This window comes from Liolophura sinensis, chromosome 1, assembly GCF_032854445.1.
Source record: "Liolophura sinensis isolate JHLJ2023 chromosome 1, CUHK_Ljap_v2, whole genome shotgun sequence".
Taxonomy (NCBI): Eukaryota; Metazoa; Mollusca; class Polyplacophora; order Chitonida; family Chitonidae; genus Liolophura; species Liolophura sinensis.
In genome coordinates, this window is record NC_088295.1 from 20,259,247 (window position 1) to 20,275,139 (window position 15,893).

General features: G+C 44.5%; 1 protein-coding gene across 1 annotated transcript; it reads left to right on the plus strand.

The window, feature by feature from the left end:
• The first annotated feature begins 1,324 nt into the window (after positions 1 to 1,324).
• Positions 1,325 to 12,532, plus strand: LOC135479696 (uncharacterized). The gene is made up of 6 exons (XM_064759603.1): positions 1,325 to 2,382; positions 8,676 to 8,884; positions 9,172 to 9,587; positions 9,859 to 10,471; positions 10,681 to 11,362; positions 11,602 to 12,532. The coding sequence occupies exons 1-6, from the start codon at positions 1,885 to 1,887 to the stop codon at positions 11,830 to 11,832; spliced, it is 2,649 nt and encodes an 882-aa protein (XP_064615673.1). The 5' UTR covers positions 1,325 to 1,884; the 3' UTR covers positions 11,833 to 12,532.
• The last annotated feature ends 3,361 nt before the right edge of the window (positions 12,533 to 15,893 follow it).

The window sequence follows — 15,893 nt, forward strand, 5'->3', positions numbered from 1 at the left end:
GTAATATACAACACTCTTGAAACAGCATACGTTATGCCCAGTGACTAATATAATACCTGGCTTATCATTTAGAATTACGTGTAAAAAGTATTTTGACAACAGCCGGTACATGGAGGGGTGTTTTAATTTAATGAAATGGATGCCAACTTTCCAACTGTGCTTCTACGATACTGCTGAGCGGGTTTTTCTTTAACGCTGTGGCCATTCGGTAGCATATGGTATATTCAACAGCCGGGACTATAATTGTAGTTATCTCTTGTGAGCTGTTAATGCGCTCAAGAGCTGACTTCATTATATGTAACGGCTTTACATATAGGTTACTTTCTGATTTCAGCCCATTAAAATACATGCACTTGATAGCAAAGGCATGCAAAATTCAACATTTACTGGTGGAGCTATTACATAGTTTTTCGCCTCTCTCCATGCAGACGTGTTATAAACACATAATTCAAATTTGTGTTCTTCAAGCCGCCCACAGAACCATTACGAGTGACGGTTTACCCTCCCCCCCCCCCCTTCCCGTTCTCGCCCACATTCGTGCATTTTCTTTATCTCAAATAAGTCCAGCAGATCACGCACGGGCGGCGGGTTAATCTAAACTGGAGTAGACAGAAAACAGGAGAGAGGTGATTTGTATAGGGCTTTCGTGCTAGAACTTTGTCTAATAACCTAAAAGCATACAATTTTCTCGCCCTGATAAGAAGTTACGGAGTGTTAGCTGAGTGTGTGCGTGCGGGAAAAGGCGGCGCGACTTAGGCTCAGTGTCGTCGTCATAGAGAGGGGTTTAGCCCGAGACTTGACCCGTACTGTCGGCTTCCCGGCCTACACTTCTACCATCTCCTGCCACCCTTTTCGCTTTTCTCTTGTTTTCTTTCCGAAAATTGATCGGCAAGCAGACCGGAAAGCTCTCAGCGTTTTGACAAAGACCACATCGGAGTTGAAAACTAAAACGACTCGTTAGCTAACCTCTCTGCCTGGGTTATCCACGGATCTTACAGCGAGGCGAAAAGTGTTCGATTAGCCGTGCGGAATAATGAGTTAGGCAGTCACGGCGGAATTGTTCTCAGCCATAACGCCTCAGATATTCATATATAGGTCCCTACGGCGAGCTGCTATCGAGGAGTGGACTGGGCCGTAAGCCTGGAAGTGTGTTTGACTATTTCCACGCCTGGTGTATGCAGTTGACAGGGGTAGAGTGCTTACGTGCATTGAGTCGGGGCGGATATGTGCGTATCTATATCCGCACGCTGATTACCAACAGCTCAGGTTTCCTAACTTTCAGTTCACGTCACATGGCTAACATAACAGTTTTACCCTTATCTATGCGTGTGTGTATTGAACTTTAGCAGACTGGAATTACAACTTCCGTAGCTGTGCGTGCATAAATCCGACAAAATCAACTGGACGTGACTGATAAGACGGACTACATCAGAATTATTAGTATTGATTATCCTTAGTGTCGCGCGAGGACGGCTTGCCGACAGGAAGTGAAGCGAATGAACAGTGTGATCGTTCCTCGCAATTTTTTCGTCGGCACTGGAGCTGCATTTTGTCCGCTTCACGCGTTGCCACTGGCCCGAGGTTAATTTATACTGGGGGAAACTTGAGTGTCGTGCGTCGGCGACGGACGCGAGAGGCAGAGATGAACTAAGAGGGTTGCGTGCTGGCGGCGGAGGGCGTATCGCCGCACTGGAGAACGGCGCGCCAGATAAGCGGCTTTGATGGTGTGAATACGGTATTGGCGCAGTTGATCAGTTACGGGATTGCCGTCACGAGGAGCGGACGTCAGGAGATCTGCGCTTGTGCGGCCAACTCCGGCCACGAGGCTTATTCTTTAGACACGAACTATAGCAGGCGACTAGGTCGCACCCAGACTTTACGGACATGGGTAAAAGTAAGAAGTCCGGATTGGTGACACAAGGAAAAAAGAAAAAGATAGCTGTGGATGCCGTGCTCTCATCTACGGAATCTGAGGGCGAGGACAGTGGGTCGGGCAGCGGTCGACCCGGGGGGAAAGGTGGGCGGAACGGAACTATCCGGCATGTGTATACCACAAATAGTGACATGGAGTGTATCGAGGAATACTTGAAGCCCGTCTATAAAGACGGAGAAGTGATCTTAGAAGTGGAGTGTGGCTCCAACAAAGCCATGATGTACTTGTCAAAACTTTGTCAAGGGAGCAAAGGTCCTTGTGTTCAGTTTCAGGGATCGTGGCTAACCCCCAATGAGTTTCAGTATGTAAGCGGACGTGAGACTGCCAAGGACTGGAAACGTTCAATTCGCCATCAAGGAAAAAGCATGAAACTGTTGCTAACGAAAGGGGTTCTGTCAGTACATTCGACTGTGTGTGACTGCGATGGCTGTCGTCTCACGTCGCCTGTGGTAAGTCTGCCTTTACTTGTTACGAAAATACTTGATCCTAATTTGTGAACAGTTACGTAGATATGGCGCATGGCTTTCTCTGTTTATAGCCCTGTCCAATTACCATAAAATTCTAATTATTGTATCCCATTAATATTTCTGCATATCATTTATTGTTAGTGCCTTAGATGTGCGTAAATGGGTCATGAGTGCCAGCATTCCCCGAGACTTCACCACTGTAATGTTATCTAAAAATACACACCCGGACAGCATGACGTCAGTTGGTATATAAATTCTCTTCTTAGCAAACAATAGCACATTTTCGTCCTTATTTTTTCCACAATTTCTGTGTTTGCACACCACTACTAAATTCAAAGCTACTTTGGTATCTAATATAAATTTAGGGAATCTGAGCATATAAACGATCGCGTAACTCGCCAGAAAAGCAGATCGTAATCGAGATAAATTTGGGGTTAAGAGCAGTTACAAGTTTATTGCTTTCAACGTGTCGCCGCCTGATCGCCTTCCGCTTCGTCTATTCCAAAGGGCCGTTTAGCTCATTTCATATCGACCCCGTATCAGTCGCTATTCAGGCTATATGGACGGCCGATAATTTCGCCCGTTTTAATTGGAATCCTTTTATTAGGCTAGAGTTGGGAGAGCGTAAGCCCATTGTATTTAGCCGGGCGAATCAATCGACTAAGGTATTTGCGGAAGCGTGTGTGTGTGTATGCGGCGATAGTTTGTGCGAGTTTCTCACGTTTTCAAGATCTGTCGATGTTTCGGGAGCGCGCTGAAGGCTGTAGCATGCGTGGTTCGCGTTAGCAGAGCCGCTGAGGGCACGGGGAGTTGAGACGAGCTAACCGGCAAATAAGCCCACCGATAACATAAACATAGTACGATATCATAGAGCCGGGCGGCTCTTTGCTATCGATTGTAGATTAACTACGGCGGCTTTGCTATTACCGCCGGCTGTTTGGCTCGCTTTGCCGAGAATGCAGGCTAGCGCCGTAGGCAGACAGTTGGAATTGGGAATAATTGCAGAAGAGGGGGCTCGCTGCCACCTAATACCGTCACGAATGCTTTTGATAGCATCATTTGCACAGGCTACACGCAAACTATTTCATTAAAATGTACACGCACATGCGGCAAATCCTCTCTCTGTCCGCACGAAGATCTTCACTCGGCAGTTGAGCGCCTTTTGTAACTTTCACGGACCTCAGCTTTCTTTAGCTTCCTCATACCCAGTCGTGCCAACGGACTTTAAATTTCTTTTCGTCTCGTTCAAAACAAACGTGCAGTGTTCGACCTGTCGTTTATTTATGTGGGTAATGCAGAATTTATATGCAATATGACACAAATAAAAACATAAGTCATAAAGCGTGACAAATGCCACATTGGACAGCCGTCCATATCAGGGAAAGTTCCGCTTGACTGCCCTCCGAAGCGTGCGTGTACGACGAAATGAATTCCGGGCTACATTTTTTATTTTACCAAGACCTCTTTTTAGTTGCTGTCGATTGGTAAGTAATTAAGGAAAATATCAGACAAAAATCGTAGCTGTTTCTGCAAGATACGCGGCATTTCGTCACGTGTACGTGATAGGTCTTTTCTTCGCGTATCTGTGTTTTCGTTTTGGAAACTAGCCATCCGTGGAGAATGTGCTCAGTGTGCCGTTATCGTCTCCAAGCCGGCGGAGGTACACTGAGTGCGCGCGGCCGAGGCCGAGGAACACAGGCCGATAAAACATTGTGTAATATAAACCGTTCTAGGAGGAAATCGCTATTCATCGCCGTTATGAGGTGGGGCGAGAAGAAAACGATCCACCATTGTTCCCGGCTCCCAGTCCTCTCCGATCGATTTATTGACACGCAAAAGACGAGACTGTGGTACAGAGGCCGTTCGGCTCTTGGGCCGCCTATACCGCCACTCGCCTTACATTTAATCTACGGAAATGGTTAAAAGTTTCGTAGAGCGCACACGATCTACCGTAACGTTAATGCATTTTTGATGATTTCGTGACTCGGGGCTGTGGACAAGCGATCGATCCCTGTCCGCGTCTGTCTTTCCGGAAGTTGGAACAGCCGGAGTACCAGAGAATATATACAACATGCACGATCAGGTTGCCCAGCATGGCATGACGCTGACCACTGTTAAAGTAGGTCAGCGTGACTGCCCGCACCGCGTGACAGTACACACTTTGAAGACTGTCAGCCTGGCCTCCAACACCGCGTGACATTGCACACTGTTGAAGTTCGTCAGTCTGGTTGATTGGTCAGTTTGACAACACAGCGTGACATTGCACATGAAGTTAATCAGTCTGGCCACTAACACGGCATGATATTGCACACTTGTTGAAGGTTGTCAGTCTAGATACTAACACACCGTGACATTGCACATTGCGAAGATTGCCAGTCTGGCTGTCAAAAGCATGGCATTGCACACTGCTGAACTTGGTCAGTTTGGTTGCTAACAAGGCCTGACACGGTATTATTATACTTTCCGAGCTGTTCAGTACGTTGTGACAAATACCTTATGGTGTGACACACTCAAGTCATAGGTCACGAGATCATGAAGTAATTAATGAACTCACTTTGTCCGACCATGAAGTACGGAGTGACTTTTTCCATTGTTACCTTATCAGAACGAGCATTGAACAGTCAACTCCATTAGATTGTCATGACGTTTAACTGTTAGCTAACATAATTGTGCGGTGTGATTGGGCGCACTCGTCTTGGTTATAGCTAGTCAGACCCTAAAGTAGAGAGTAACACTGACGACTGTTAACTCGTCAAAACTGGACTGAAGGCTAAAGAAACCGTGTTGTATGCGGAGTAACTATCAGCAACTGTCAGAGTGCAGAGTACGGAATGGCACTATCGATTTTTCTGTTGTCACTCTTTACAGTACACCGCGTGACAGTGTCGACTTCTCCCGTGCTGGGGTGTACAGTCCACCGTGTGACAGCTTCGGCTTTCACCTGTTCAGAATGTACAATACATCGTGTGACAGTGACGACTTTTAGCTTGTCAGAGTGTACGTTACACCGTTTGACAGCGTCGACTTTTAGCTTGTCAAGGTGTACAGTGCGCAATGTGACAGTGTTGAATTTTAGCTTGTCAGAGTATAAGGTACATCGCGTCACAGTGTCGAATTTGAGCTTGTCAGCGTGTACAGCACACCGTGTGACACTGTCGACTTTTAGCGTAATTGCATGAGTGTACAGTTAAATATCACTAACGTTGTTTCAACAGCGGTTTTCTTTTTCTGTTTACCCACTCGTATGAATAAAAATAACATTCTTTTCTTTCTGCAGATATTATTTTGTTTACTACTTTGACTAAAGGTCTTTACGATTGTGATAACTTTTTCTAACCGAAAGCCTTTTGTGCTGGGAATTATTTTTCGTTCAATGCGGGGAGGCTGTAAAGTTAGTTGCCTTGGTTTTGAATGTCTTTGGCGAGAGTATGGCGCCATAGTGTCAGATTACAGTATTCCGAGCTGTTGGTCGTCCCGAAGGCATAACCGACTACGCCAGACGATTAGAACAATTTCCCCGCCTGCGTCACGCCTGTATTGTGCTAAATTACACTAGACCGCATCTCCGTAAGTCGGGCGCCTTTCCGTTTCTGACAGTCCGGAAAATCAGTTCCAAATTGGCATTTTGCAATCGATTCCCATGTACGATATTCCATTTGAACACAAAGGAAATAATTTTCCGAGTGTAAAGCCGGTGGGAGAAGACTGTCGTGAGTCTGCCATTACTCATATACGAGCTGGGCAATATCGATGTGGCTGGCGTCTTTTCACTGGAATGAGTAAAATCATATGAATAAGGGAAGAAGAGAAACGGTTAAATGTGTTAGTGAACCCGAGTTTGGAGAGCGGACATTCCAAGACCCAGCGCCACAAGCTCACAAATGTAATTCTGAGATCCACTGTTTTCGACTAAGTGTCCCCAAGCCAACGAGGACTGAGTCACGCCTGGAAACACTAAAAGAATAATAATAAAAAAAATCCTCGGATCGTTGTCGTAATCGAACAATTTTTGTCTCGACTTGAAACTCCTCAAATCCTGGCCGTACACAGTTTACAATTGACTGTAATCTGGTAGCAAGCCAACTGCCTGTGAGCCATAGATTGACCAGGCGTAGCCCAAGACTCGATGATTATACTGCTGCAGTTGGTCCCCCAAGTCAGGATGTATCAAATTATGTGGTCGTTTGTGGATTCTCCCCATCAGCATCGATAAATCGAACCTTTCAATACCAGGCTCATAGCGCAAGCAGATCTCGGGGAACCATCGACGACGGCGAGTTTTTGCCGTGGAATTTCACGAATTCCAATATGGATTATTTCCTTCCTGCAAAAGTTCGTCTGACTTCACAGAGCGAGACCATTAACGTCATTTCTCGGCCTGTTGCAAAAAACTGGACTATTATCGGGACCGTCTAACTTCATTTATTCCCATTTCCTGGCGTGCCCCCTCAGATCATTTATAAATAAAGCGTGAGGCAATCTGGCTGAAGTTAACATCCAAACGCGGCTACACTGAATAATTAACTGGCTTTTCTGGCATTTTCGCTGTAATTATTCGTAGGTCAAGTTTCGGCAAATGTTTTTGAGTTGGCGGGCTGGGCTAACTTCACGGGACATATCTTGTGTGCCGCCCGCTGATCTTGTCGTGAGCAACCAAGGTATGTTCGGATTTGCGGAAAGTTAAAGAACAAAGGGTTTCTGGCTGGTTGAGGCACGAACTCAGTAAAACTTTGTCCACGTCCATTGTTCGTGTGTTTCCGGGGCTGGTTTCTCCCCACTGGTCAGCTTGTTACCCCGCTGACTTGTATTTGCCCGTAGTTAAGTGTTGGTTGTCATAAAGTGGATGTCGCGCGTGTTGAAGTGAAAGATATGGCTGGCTGTGCGGAGAATGGGAGCGATTCCCTTGGCCTGCCTCGTGTTATAGTTCTGTCGTATAGACACATGAACAAAAACCGTGAAGCCCTACGAGCACGAAAAAAGAGGCGGAAAGGACGTAAAAAAAACCGCATTTTAGACAGATTTTCTAAAACTGCACATTTCGTATTTTGGCGTCGCTTCCCTTTAGAAGTGATGTGGCGGTTGTGTCCTCACGAACAGGAAATGAGAGCGGGCGCGCAGGGTTGAGGGCCTGGCCATGCTACGTCATGCTGTCATCCGGACTGGCTGTGTTATCAGAGCGATGTCAGGCAGAGAGCAGGGGCTGCCGGCGGCGTAATACCCACCCTCTGACATCAACTCCGAAAAAAGGCTTATCTCTAACACATTAAATCCCCGGGTCGATTCTGCCGGCCGACGCGTGATCTACGGCACAGAGACACAACACAAAGTCATACTATACCGAGTACGTGTCAAGCAGATTGCATTTCCTAGGGCGTAAACAATTTTGAACGCGTCTCTCTCAGGAAAACAATTGAATAGGCGAAAAGCAATTCGAAACGGTTTCAGGGCGAGGAGTTCGTCTGGCCAGTGTGTCTGTGCTGGTGTATACATTAGGTCCGCCAATGCCCCCTATTACTCTGGCTCTCCGTTCACGAGTTAATCGTGCCAGGAGAAAGCGTTAAGAACAAGTGGGAAAAATATGTCACTCTGGTGCATATACGCCGCTTTTGTCATCTGCGCGATGCACAGAAATTTAGTCGGACCAAAACCGCCACAAATTTAAGCGGTCAAATAAAACCCAATTAAGATAACTTTCGTTTGACTATATTTAAATGTGCAGTGGCAGATCATAGTAGGAAACATGACGCCATGTTCTGCACTTGGGCATAACATTTTTATCGTTTAACTGTTTAATGTAATAAAAGACTTACAGCATAAAGAGAAAAACCATAGCAGTGTCGACAGTGTGATAATGGGCAAATGGTCACACGTAGACGGTAAAATATGGCCCGTTGTCGACATCCATGTACAGCAGTTAGGGTTTTATTCCAACTGATTCATCTGAAATTTTCCAGCTTCAGTTGGGTTCTTTGCTATGATTTTTTTTGTCGTATGTCATTGTATTAATTCTTCTAAAAAGTCAAATAAAAAACTTAGTTCCTGAGTCCAATACTGCGAGTATCATTTACGTGCACATCCCAGAACTATTTTGATATCAACGTAGCGAATATAAGGAATAACCAAGCAGTATATACGTTTTTAGCAAGAAATTGAAATCCTTTGGGTATTCATGTACATATGTGGCATCGGTTTGTAGTCAGACATCATTGCTTTGTATCTATGATTGCATTTCCGCCCCGGTACAAGTATTGAACTGTTTGTTTTTTGTCTTTCAGAATCGCTGTCGACTGGCTGAGAAGAGGAGGTCGGTGTACTCGACAAACAGAAAAGAGCGCCTCACATTAGAGAGTTTTACATCGTGTGAAACGTCTCTGAGTGGAACACCCGACATTCACAACACGACTGAAGAACAGAACGAAGCAACGGATACAGACACGCCAAAAGAGGACCCACAAACGAAGAAAGCTTCTGCAAAGAACTGCAGGTAAGGCTCATCATCGATCATGTACTTAAAAGATTGGAAGCATTGGTTAAATACCGATGGTCAATTCTCGCTTCTTGTATGGAATCTAAATTGGAGAATTCACAGCATGCATCACTTTCGCGCAAAGCACCGTTTAACGTTAATTTATTTACTTCTGAAAAAAAAACTTCAAATTTTTCCAATTGTTGATACTTTTTCTTGAAAAAATATACATGAGTACGGCTCTCTCGTGAACCTTAATTCTTGAAACGAGGTTTTTATTTGTTTGTATTTTTTGTTTTCTGCAGCCCTTTGAGAGAATCGAGACTAAGTAACATTATTGACCAGCTGCGAACTTCGAAGGAGCGAGAAACGTCGTCAGACGTACACGGGTGTAAAAATGAGTTTTGTGAAGACGAGAATCGAACCCGTGACGAGAACGGTAATGAAGGGGATGACGACACGGACGTGGAGCATGGAGGGAGTTCTGAAGAGGAAGGTGTCGAGCCAGAACCAGGGACAGAGGCGGGACCAAAACCAGTGCCTCATACACAGACATCCATTCAGGATATGGAGACAGAGAATTTACTATCGGTAACCCCGACAGAAAAGTCCGCGACTTCTTGTAAGGATCTAGACGCGGAGAAAGACGACAAACCAGCGTCTGAAGACAGCGAGACAAGCAAGGCAGAGGAGACGTCAATTGATGTTACACAAACCTTAGGTGCGTTAAGTTTTGCCAAAGCTTTTTGTGTTCTATTGTTCATTCCTGCCATGGCGCTGATATTTTAACAAACTGCTGAATTTGTTTTCAGTACAAGAGAACAGTGATCAATCCGGTCCGATTCGCCGTTGAGCATTGTTCTTTTGGTGTTTGTGATAAATTATAAACAGTAGATACTGCATTCCTAAGAACAGTTACCAACATTGGTTGTTTAAGATCTATTCACCTATGATGTTATTAAAGAATGATGTATTTGCTTTTGCCCGTACAGAATGCATTCCAGAGGACACAGTGAAGCTTTGCAAGAAGAATGATGACAAGTGCTTGGATACAAAGGTGGAAACTGTGAAGCTAGTAGATGAGAAAAGTGAACCGTTTGAAAGTAGTAAAACTCAAACGAAACAAATTCTTACGGAGAAAATTCAAGATGACCAGCTCAAGCCTGCATTGTCCAAGCATATTTCAGATCTACCAGCTCCAACTGTAGAGACAATACCAGTGAACAGTAAAGATATTACTAAAGACTCCTCTTCAGACCATCATTCTGGTATGCCAGCAGCAACAGTGTCTATGAGAGCTGAGAAGAAAGTCTCAGCAGAGTCAAATGCAGGTGTGAAGAAACTTAGCGAGCATAAACCACCAAAGGTTCCTGCATCGTGTGCCAGTCGCAAGGACAAGCGCGAAGATAAAGAAGCTAAATCTAGAAGTATTCTGGGGAAGAAGTTGACTCCAGCCGCACCCACACAAGATTACCCCGCCTCCGTGTCCTGTCCAACAGCCCTGCCGGCCAGTGTCCCTGAGCAGTTCTTCTCAGGAGATGTACCTGGTGCTAAATATAGTGACTTCATCCGACTGCTGGCCGCGTCACATCTTGGGGGTCACATGTAAGAATTGATTCACGATTTCGTCGTAAAACACCAAATGTAATTTAATGTATCCAAATATATTTCAACGGGGAGGAATAGTCGGGTATTTTCAGTAATGTATTTGTTTTATTCAGTCAGCTGTTGCAAATTGAATTTATCATTTCCATTTATTTTTGTCACATAAATACCTACGAAACAAAGCTAATTGCTTGCATTTTGTATTTCAGACCACTGGCACCAGATCGACTTGTTGGTGACAATCTCCAAGCATATCCGCTGGCGTCAAACTTCAGTGGACTGCCTCACCCGTTTCCAGCCTACCCATTCTTTCCACATCAGTTACCCATGAAGGATACGCCGCCCTTCCAGTTGCCCCCCATGTCTATCCCACCGCCCTTCCTTCCTCCCTACATGTATCGACCATTTGGGCTTTTGCCCCATACTTTCTTAGACCCGGCCAAGTATGCCCACCTCAACTCTGTGCCAGAGGCTTTTAGGCCGTCTCCCAATGACAGTGCGGCGGACGCGCCACGTAAAAGACACAGCGATTCAGACAGTGCTTTAGATTTATCAACAAAACGGTTTAAATTCGACGATAGGCTTGTTTCGCCACCCGGAAGTGGCTACCAGCTACCCAGGAAACCCTCGTCTCAAACCTCTGCGTGCCATAAAGACAAAAAACTGTATGCCAATAGGCAGGGTAGAGACAGCCCAAGTTCAAGCAGTACGCCTGTTAAAGCCATGGAATTGGCAGACTCGTACCTGAAGACTGATAAAACATCGGAGAAGTCAAGCAGTCGGCGAGAGTGCTCCTGCCTCGGTTCCAGGAAAGATGACATTCGATTGTGGTCAGTGACGGAAGTATGCCAATTTCTCAAGACCCTTGACGGTTGTTCAGTCTACGCTGATGTAAGTAGTTCCATCGGTCTACATGTTTGTCACGTTTGCCTCTTAAACTGTCACCGGCCTTTCATTAGTACTTGTCCCTTTACTGATAAGAAGTATTAGCCGTCTTTTTAACGAGTAGCTACTTACTCATGTCCCATAGTCAAGTCACTTGGTGTACACAGCAAATTGCTAGCCTCACACCACATGTAATGCTTACAATAGATCGTGAATCAGAATGCTAGATGAATTGTATTTTGCAGACTTTCCGAGAACACCGGGTTGACGGGAAGAGTTTACCACTGCTGACTGTGGAGCATTTAATGCAGAATATTGGTATGAAGCTTGGACCGGCAGTATTACTTACGAAAACCGTGGCCAAACGACTCAAAGTCTCCAGACACGCTCACAGGAAGTGCCAGAAATGCGAAAGCAAACCGTCGGGTTTGAAGACACCAATAACATGCAATATCGGAATGGGGCGAGTGTTTTAATACAGTTCCAAGTGCTATTGTAAGACAATAGAACATGTTGTGTTGACTTTGTGGCTGTGGTGATATGCGCTACAGTATTGTGGACCAGCATGGTTGACAGACTTTACCATAAAGTGGTTGGTTCATGATGACGTTACATCTGAGATGGACCTGCCGTCATGGCTTGGTTGACATTCCCGTGATCGCGACCAGTCAGTGTCAACTCTCGTAATCGCTGGATTAGAACATGTCAACGTGGGCTGACAGTCCCTAGACATACGGCCAGAAAGACGGAAGCTTTCCGAGGCGACATCATCTCAGAACAATAAACACAAGCCTTACCCAGTTGTGTAGCCGAATGATTCTGTGGTGAACAATGTCTAATTTATTTCGGGTTTTGTTATTTACTATTAGACTGCACCGTGTAGATAACTGCACAAAGTGTTGGCGGGGAACAGTCATATCCTGTTTTGTGAAGTTAGTGAAGGCTATAATTGTGACCACCATGTAATCATGTGATTAGTAATGCTATATACTAAGTGGTTGTCCTCATACGTGCTCCAGTCGATTTGATCACTTGTACATAAGAATGACAGTGGACAGTTATACGCATAATATATTAAATCATTCCTATATGTTTGTGTTTAGTTTTAACAAACCTCATTGTGAAGATGTTTATTTTCATTTGTTTGTTTGTTTACCAGAAGTGCAGCTGAAATCATATGACAAGTAAAGTAATTTGCATATTACTCTACATTACCGTGTTTGGTTTCAATTTATTGTAGATGTTTTTCAAGACAAGGTTTATATATATCTTGTCTTGTAATATTATATCGACTGCTGAACATTTAATTAGAAACTGAAAATAGTAAGCGAGCAAACAGAAGGGACATGGCGTGAGTTTATTTAAATTCTTGCTAAATGAGACTTGTGTCTGGTGCAGTCCCAAGGGATGGCTGAACAATTAGCCTGTCTGATAATTAGACCGTACTGAGACGATGAGATGCTCGGAAGAGATCTGCCAGAGGAGGCGGGCCCCGCCGATGTATTGATCAAGATTGGCGACTTGACTTCGTACCACGTGCCGACAGAGGGGAACCTTAGTCGGCTTATCCGGGCCGTGCTTTGAGTTAGGCAGTACCGCACCTGCAGTGAACTGCTGCCGTTCAGTTTTCATATACACACACACATACATGTAGCACCCCAGGTTCAGTTCAAACAAACTCAAGCGCAACTTTCGAGATATCAATACGCGCTCAAACACAGGAGACTCGTGCAAGGAGCTGTTACCACGTTTATTTTTGGAATATCCCGATTCAGTGAAACAGAAACGTCGCTGATTGGCTCAAGTAGGCCCTATGTAGCTTATGTTGTTGGAGAAATGACCGGGTGCAGTCCGGGTGCAGCGAGGAGTTCTCAAACCAGAGAAATATATGGTGTGTGCAACTAAGCGGAACCACGCGCCACCCACGTTAGGTGTATGTTGGGTCACAGCATAGCTTTACGCTTTCAGGGCTGTCGTTAAGGTCGAGATCCTAACCGTATTGCCGGTTTTACGAATATAATGAATTAATGAGTAACAAAAAATATTTTCGACGTTTTCAATAAACCTAGTGACAATGAATACTTAGAACACAGAAACAGTACAATTGTAGGGCCAATACCTTCCACTCCTTATGTCTTTCAGCATAGTGGTAAGCGCGTTCGCATTACACAGTTTGCGCCACTCAGTTATGGCCTGTTTCTGTTTTCTCTTACAGACACTCTTGTGCAACTGTGGCTAAACATTGCAATAGGCCTCCTTGTTAAATTCCTTAATTGTATAGGGACAAATATATCTAAAACGTTGCGTAATCACACAAAACAATAATATTTATTCGACATGGATATAATTTAATGTGAGGATAAACATGGCGGAGAAAAAGAGCTAAACGATAAAACAATATTTTCCTCTTGCTAGCAATAAATGTAAGAAAAATTGGACACTCAAGCTAACTGTGGACTCCAAGCTGTTCAGTCCAAGCTTGTTTTCCATCTTGTCGAAGGATAGTGGAGGAACATGTATAGACCTGCATTGATCCTCAGTTGTGCTAAGAGAAACAGTAAAATTCCTCTTGGTTTCAATCCTGGAAATAAAGTTATATTTATTTGCTGGTATATGTGAATGGGCGTTAATGTCAGACACAAGATTATTTCACAAATATGCGATGGTTAAATCTGAAGAGAACCAGTGCCATTTAGCAGATACCTCCGGACATAAAATTAACTTTTCCGACGCAGCCGGATTTGAGCGCATAAATTCAATGTCGGATGTATACGTCAAAGTATAGTGAAGGCTGATCCAATTTCACTGGTTGGATTTCATTCACATTTAGGCTGGATAATGAAAGTAAGGGTCATATTAATACAATAATATCTAAGTTTACTCTGTCAAAGCAATTCCTCTCCATCACCACCTCAAATCCATCCACCCTCGGCAATATTCACATAGGTTTTATCAAAAAAGAGCACACGCTGAACAACCGGTTGGAACTGTTTTCAAGTTGACGGAAGGCTACGGTGTTGTTACCGCCAGTGATGTTCAATCTTTCTCAGAGGGCTCTCAGTGCGGCCCAAGAAGTTTTTGTACTGAATGGCCGCCTAATCCTGTCTGTAATATTCTCTACATGAAACTTACACTCAACTTGGACCGATCTGCGCTCGATCAGTTCTCTCTTCTGGTCCAGGGATAAACAGATAAAGATCTGAATATCAATTCAATCAGTCATCAATCAACCAATCCGCCAATCTCTAGTATAAATGATGATGCGTTCTGTTAAAGAAAGCCACACCAAGTGGCTCCTGTGTTATAGATACAATGGCGGGAGGTTCTGAAGCCGTCATTTGGTGTGCACGAGTCGATATTTCCTTACCGGGCAACACCGTGTACAATGGCCATGTAACTGCCATCCAATAGGCGACCTAATCCCTCTTTTCCTGTTTCATATCCGTACACACTGCTTTTATGTGTCAAAAGCACGATACATCGGCGTAATGTATGTATTGGTGTTTTGTTTTATTGGTGGCTTGAAATCGACGAATGTATAATGTGAGAAGAAAGAGCGCATTCAAGATGAACACGCTTCAGTGCGGTGCCAAGGGATAGGTGTATCTGGCGACCGAACGCCTCTTAGAAAAGCACCCATTTCAAGCCTTTCGCAGAAAAGTCATTGTTTAATAAACGACTTTGGGGAAGACAGCTTAAAAAGAAGACAAAATCAATAGTAAGGCGGATTGGAAGCTTTGATGAGCGGATACGAAATGCTTACCACAGATGTGGGCGAGCGAAGAAAGGCAGGAGAGAAAGTCGGCCTATTGTGATCTGGTCGGTATGTCTACCGCGCCGGAGCCCAGTATCGATAGGCTCTGTATACCTGAACACTAATGAAGTTAATGTAACTACATCGATAGTATCCTGGTCAGAGGAAAACGTAAAATAACGATGTCTGGGTTTGCCTTTGTTCACGCACATCAAATATAGAGTGTTTCTATGACGAAAGTGTAGACATCAAACGATCTGTCTGACTGGGTTTTGTCGTCACAATAACGTGGTTTTATTTTACGCTTTGCTTTGTCATTTTCACAGACGACAGCAATGAAATTTAGATATTTTTAATGATATTAATTGGCTCGTTTAGGCACATTCCATACACCCGCATGTTTTCGTCCAACATACACAAGGAAGTCTTGTCAGTGATATGAGCATTAGATGTCCGTTAGTGTGTTATCGGTTAAGCGTCTCTCATAGAAGGCGCCAGATCAGCCTTGTCCGCACTGGCCACCCATAATCCGCTTATGTTGCTGCTGATTTATTGCTTTGACATTCTACTTCTGCTTGGAGACCGCTCGCTCGGATAATCGAAGGTTGCGTGTTACAAATGTGGCCATTTGAGATACCGTTCACCAGATGTAAAATATCTCACCGCCCTTTTTACATTGCGTTTTACCAAATTGACAAAAGATCAAGACGCTCGTCTACAATAAAGCTACGCCCACTGAGGTTTCACCTAATCAGCCATTGCAGATACTGGCTCGATCGAAGA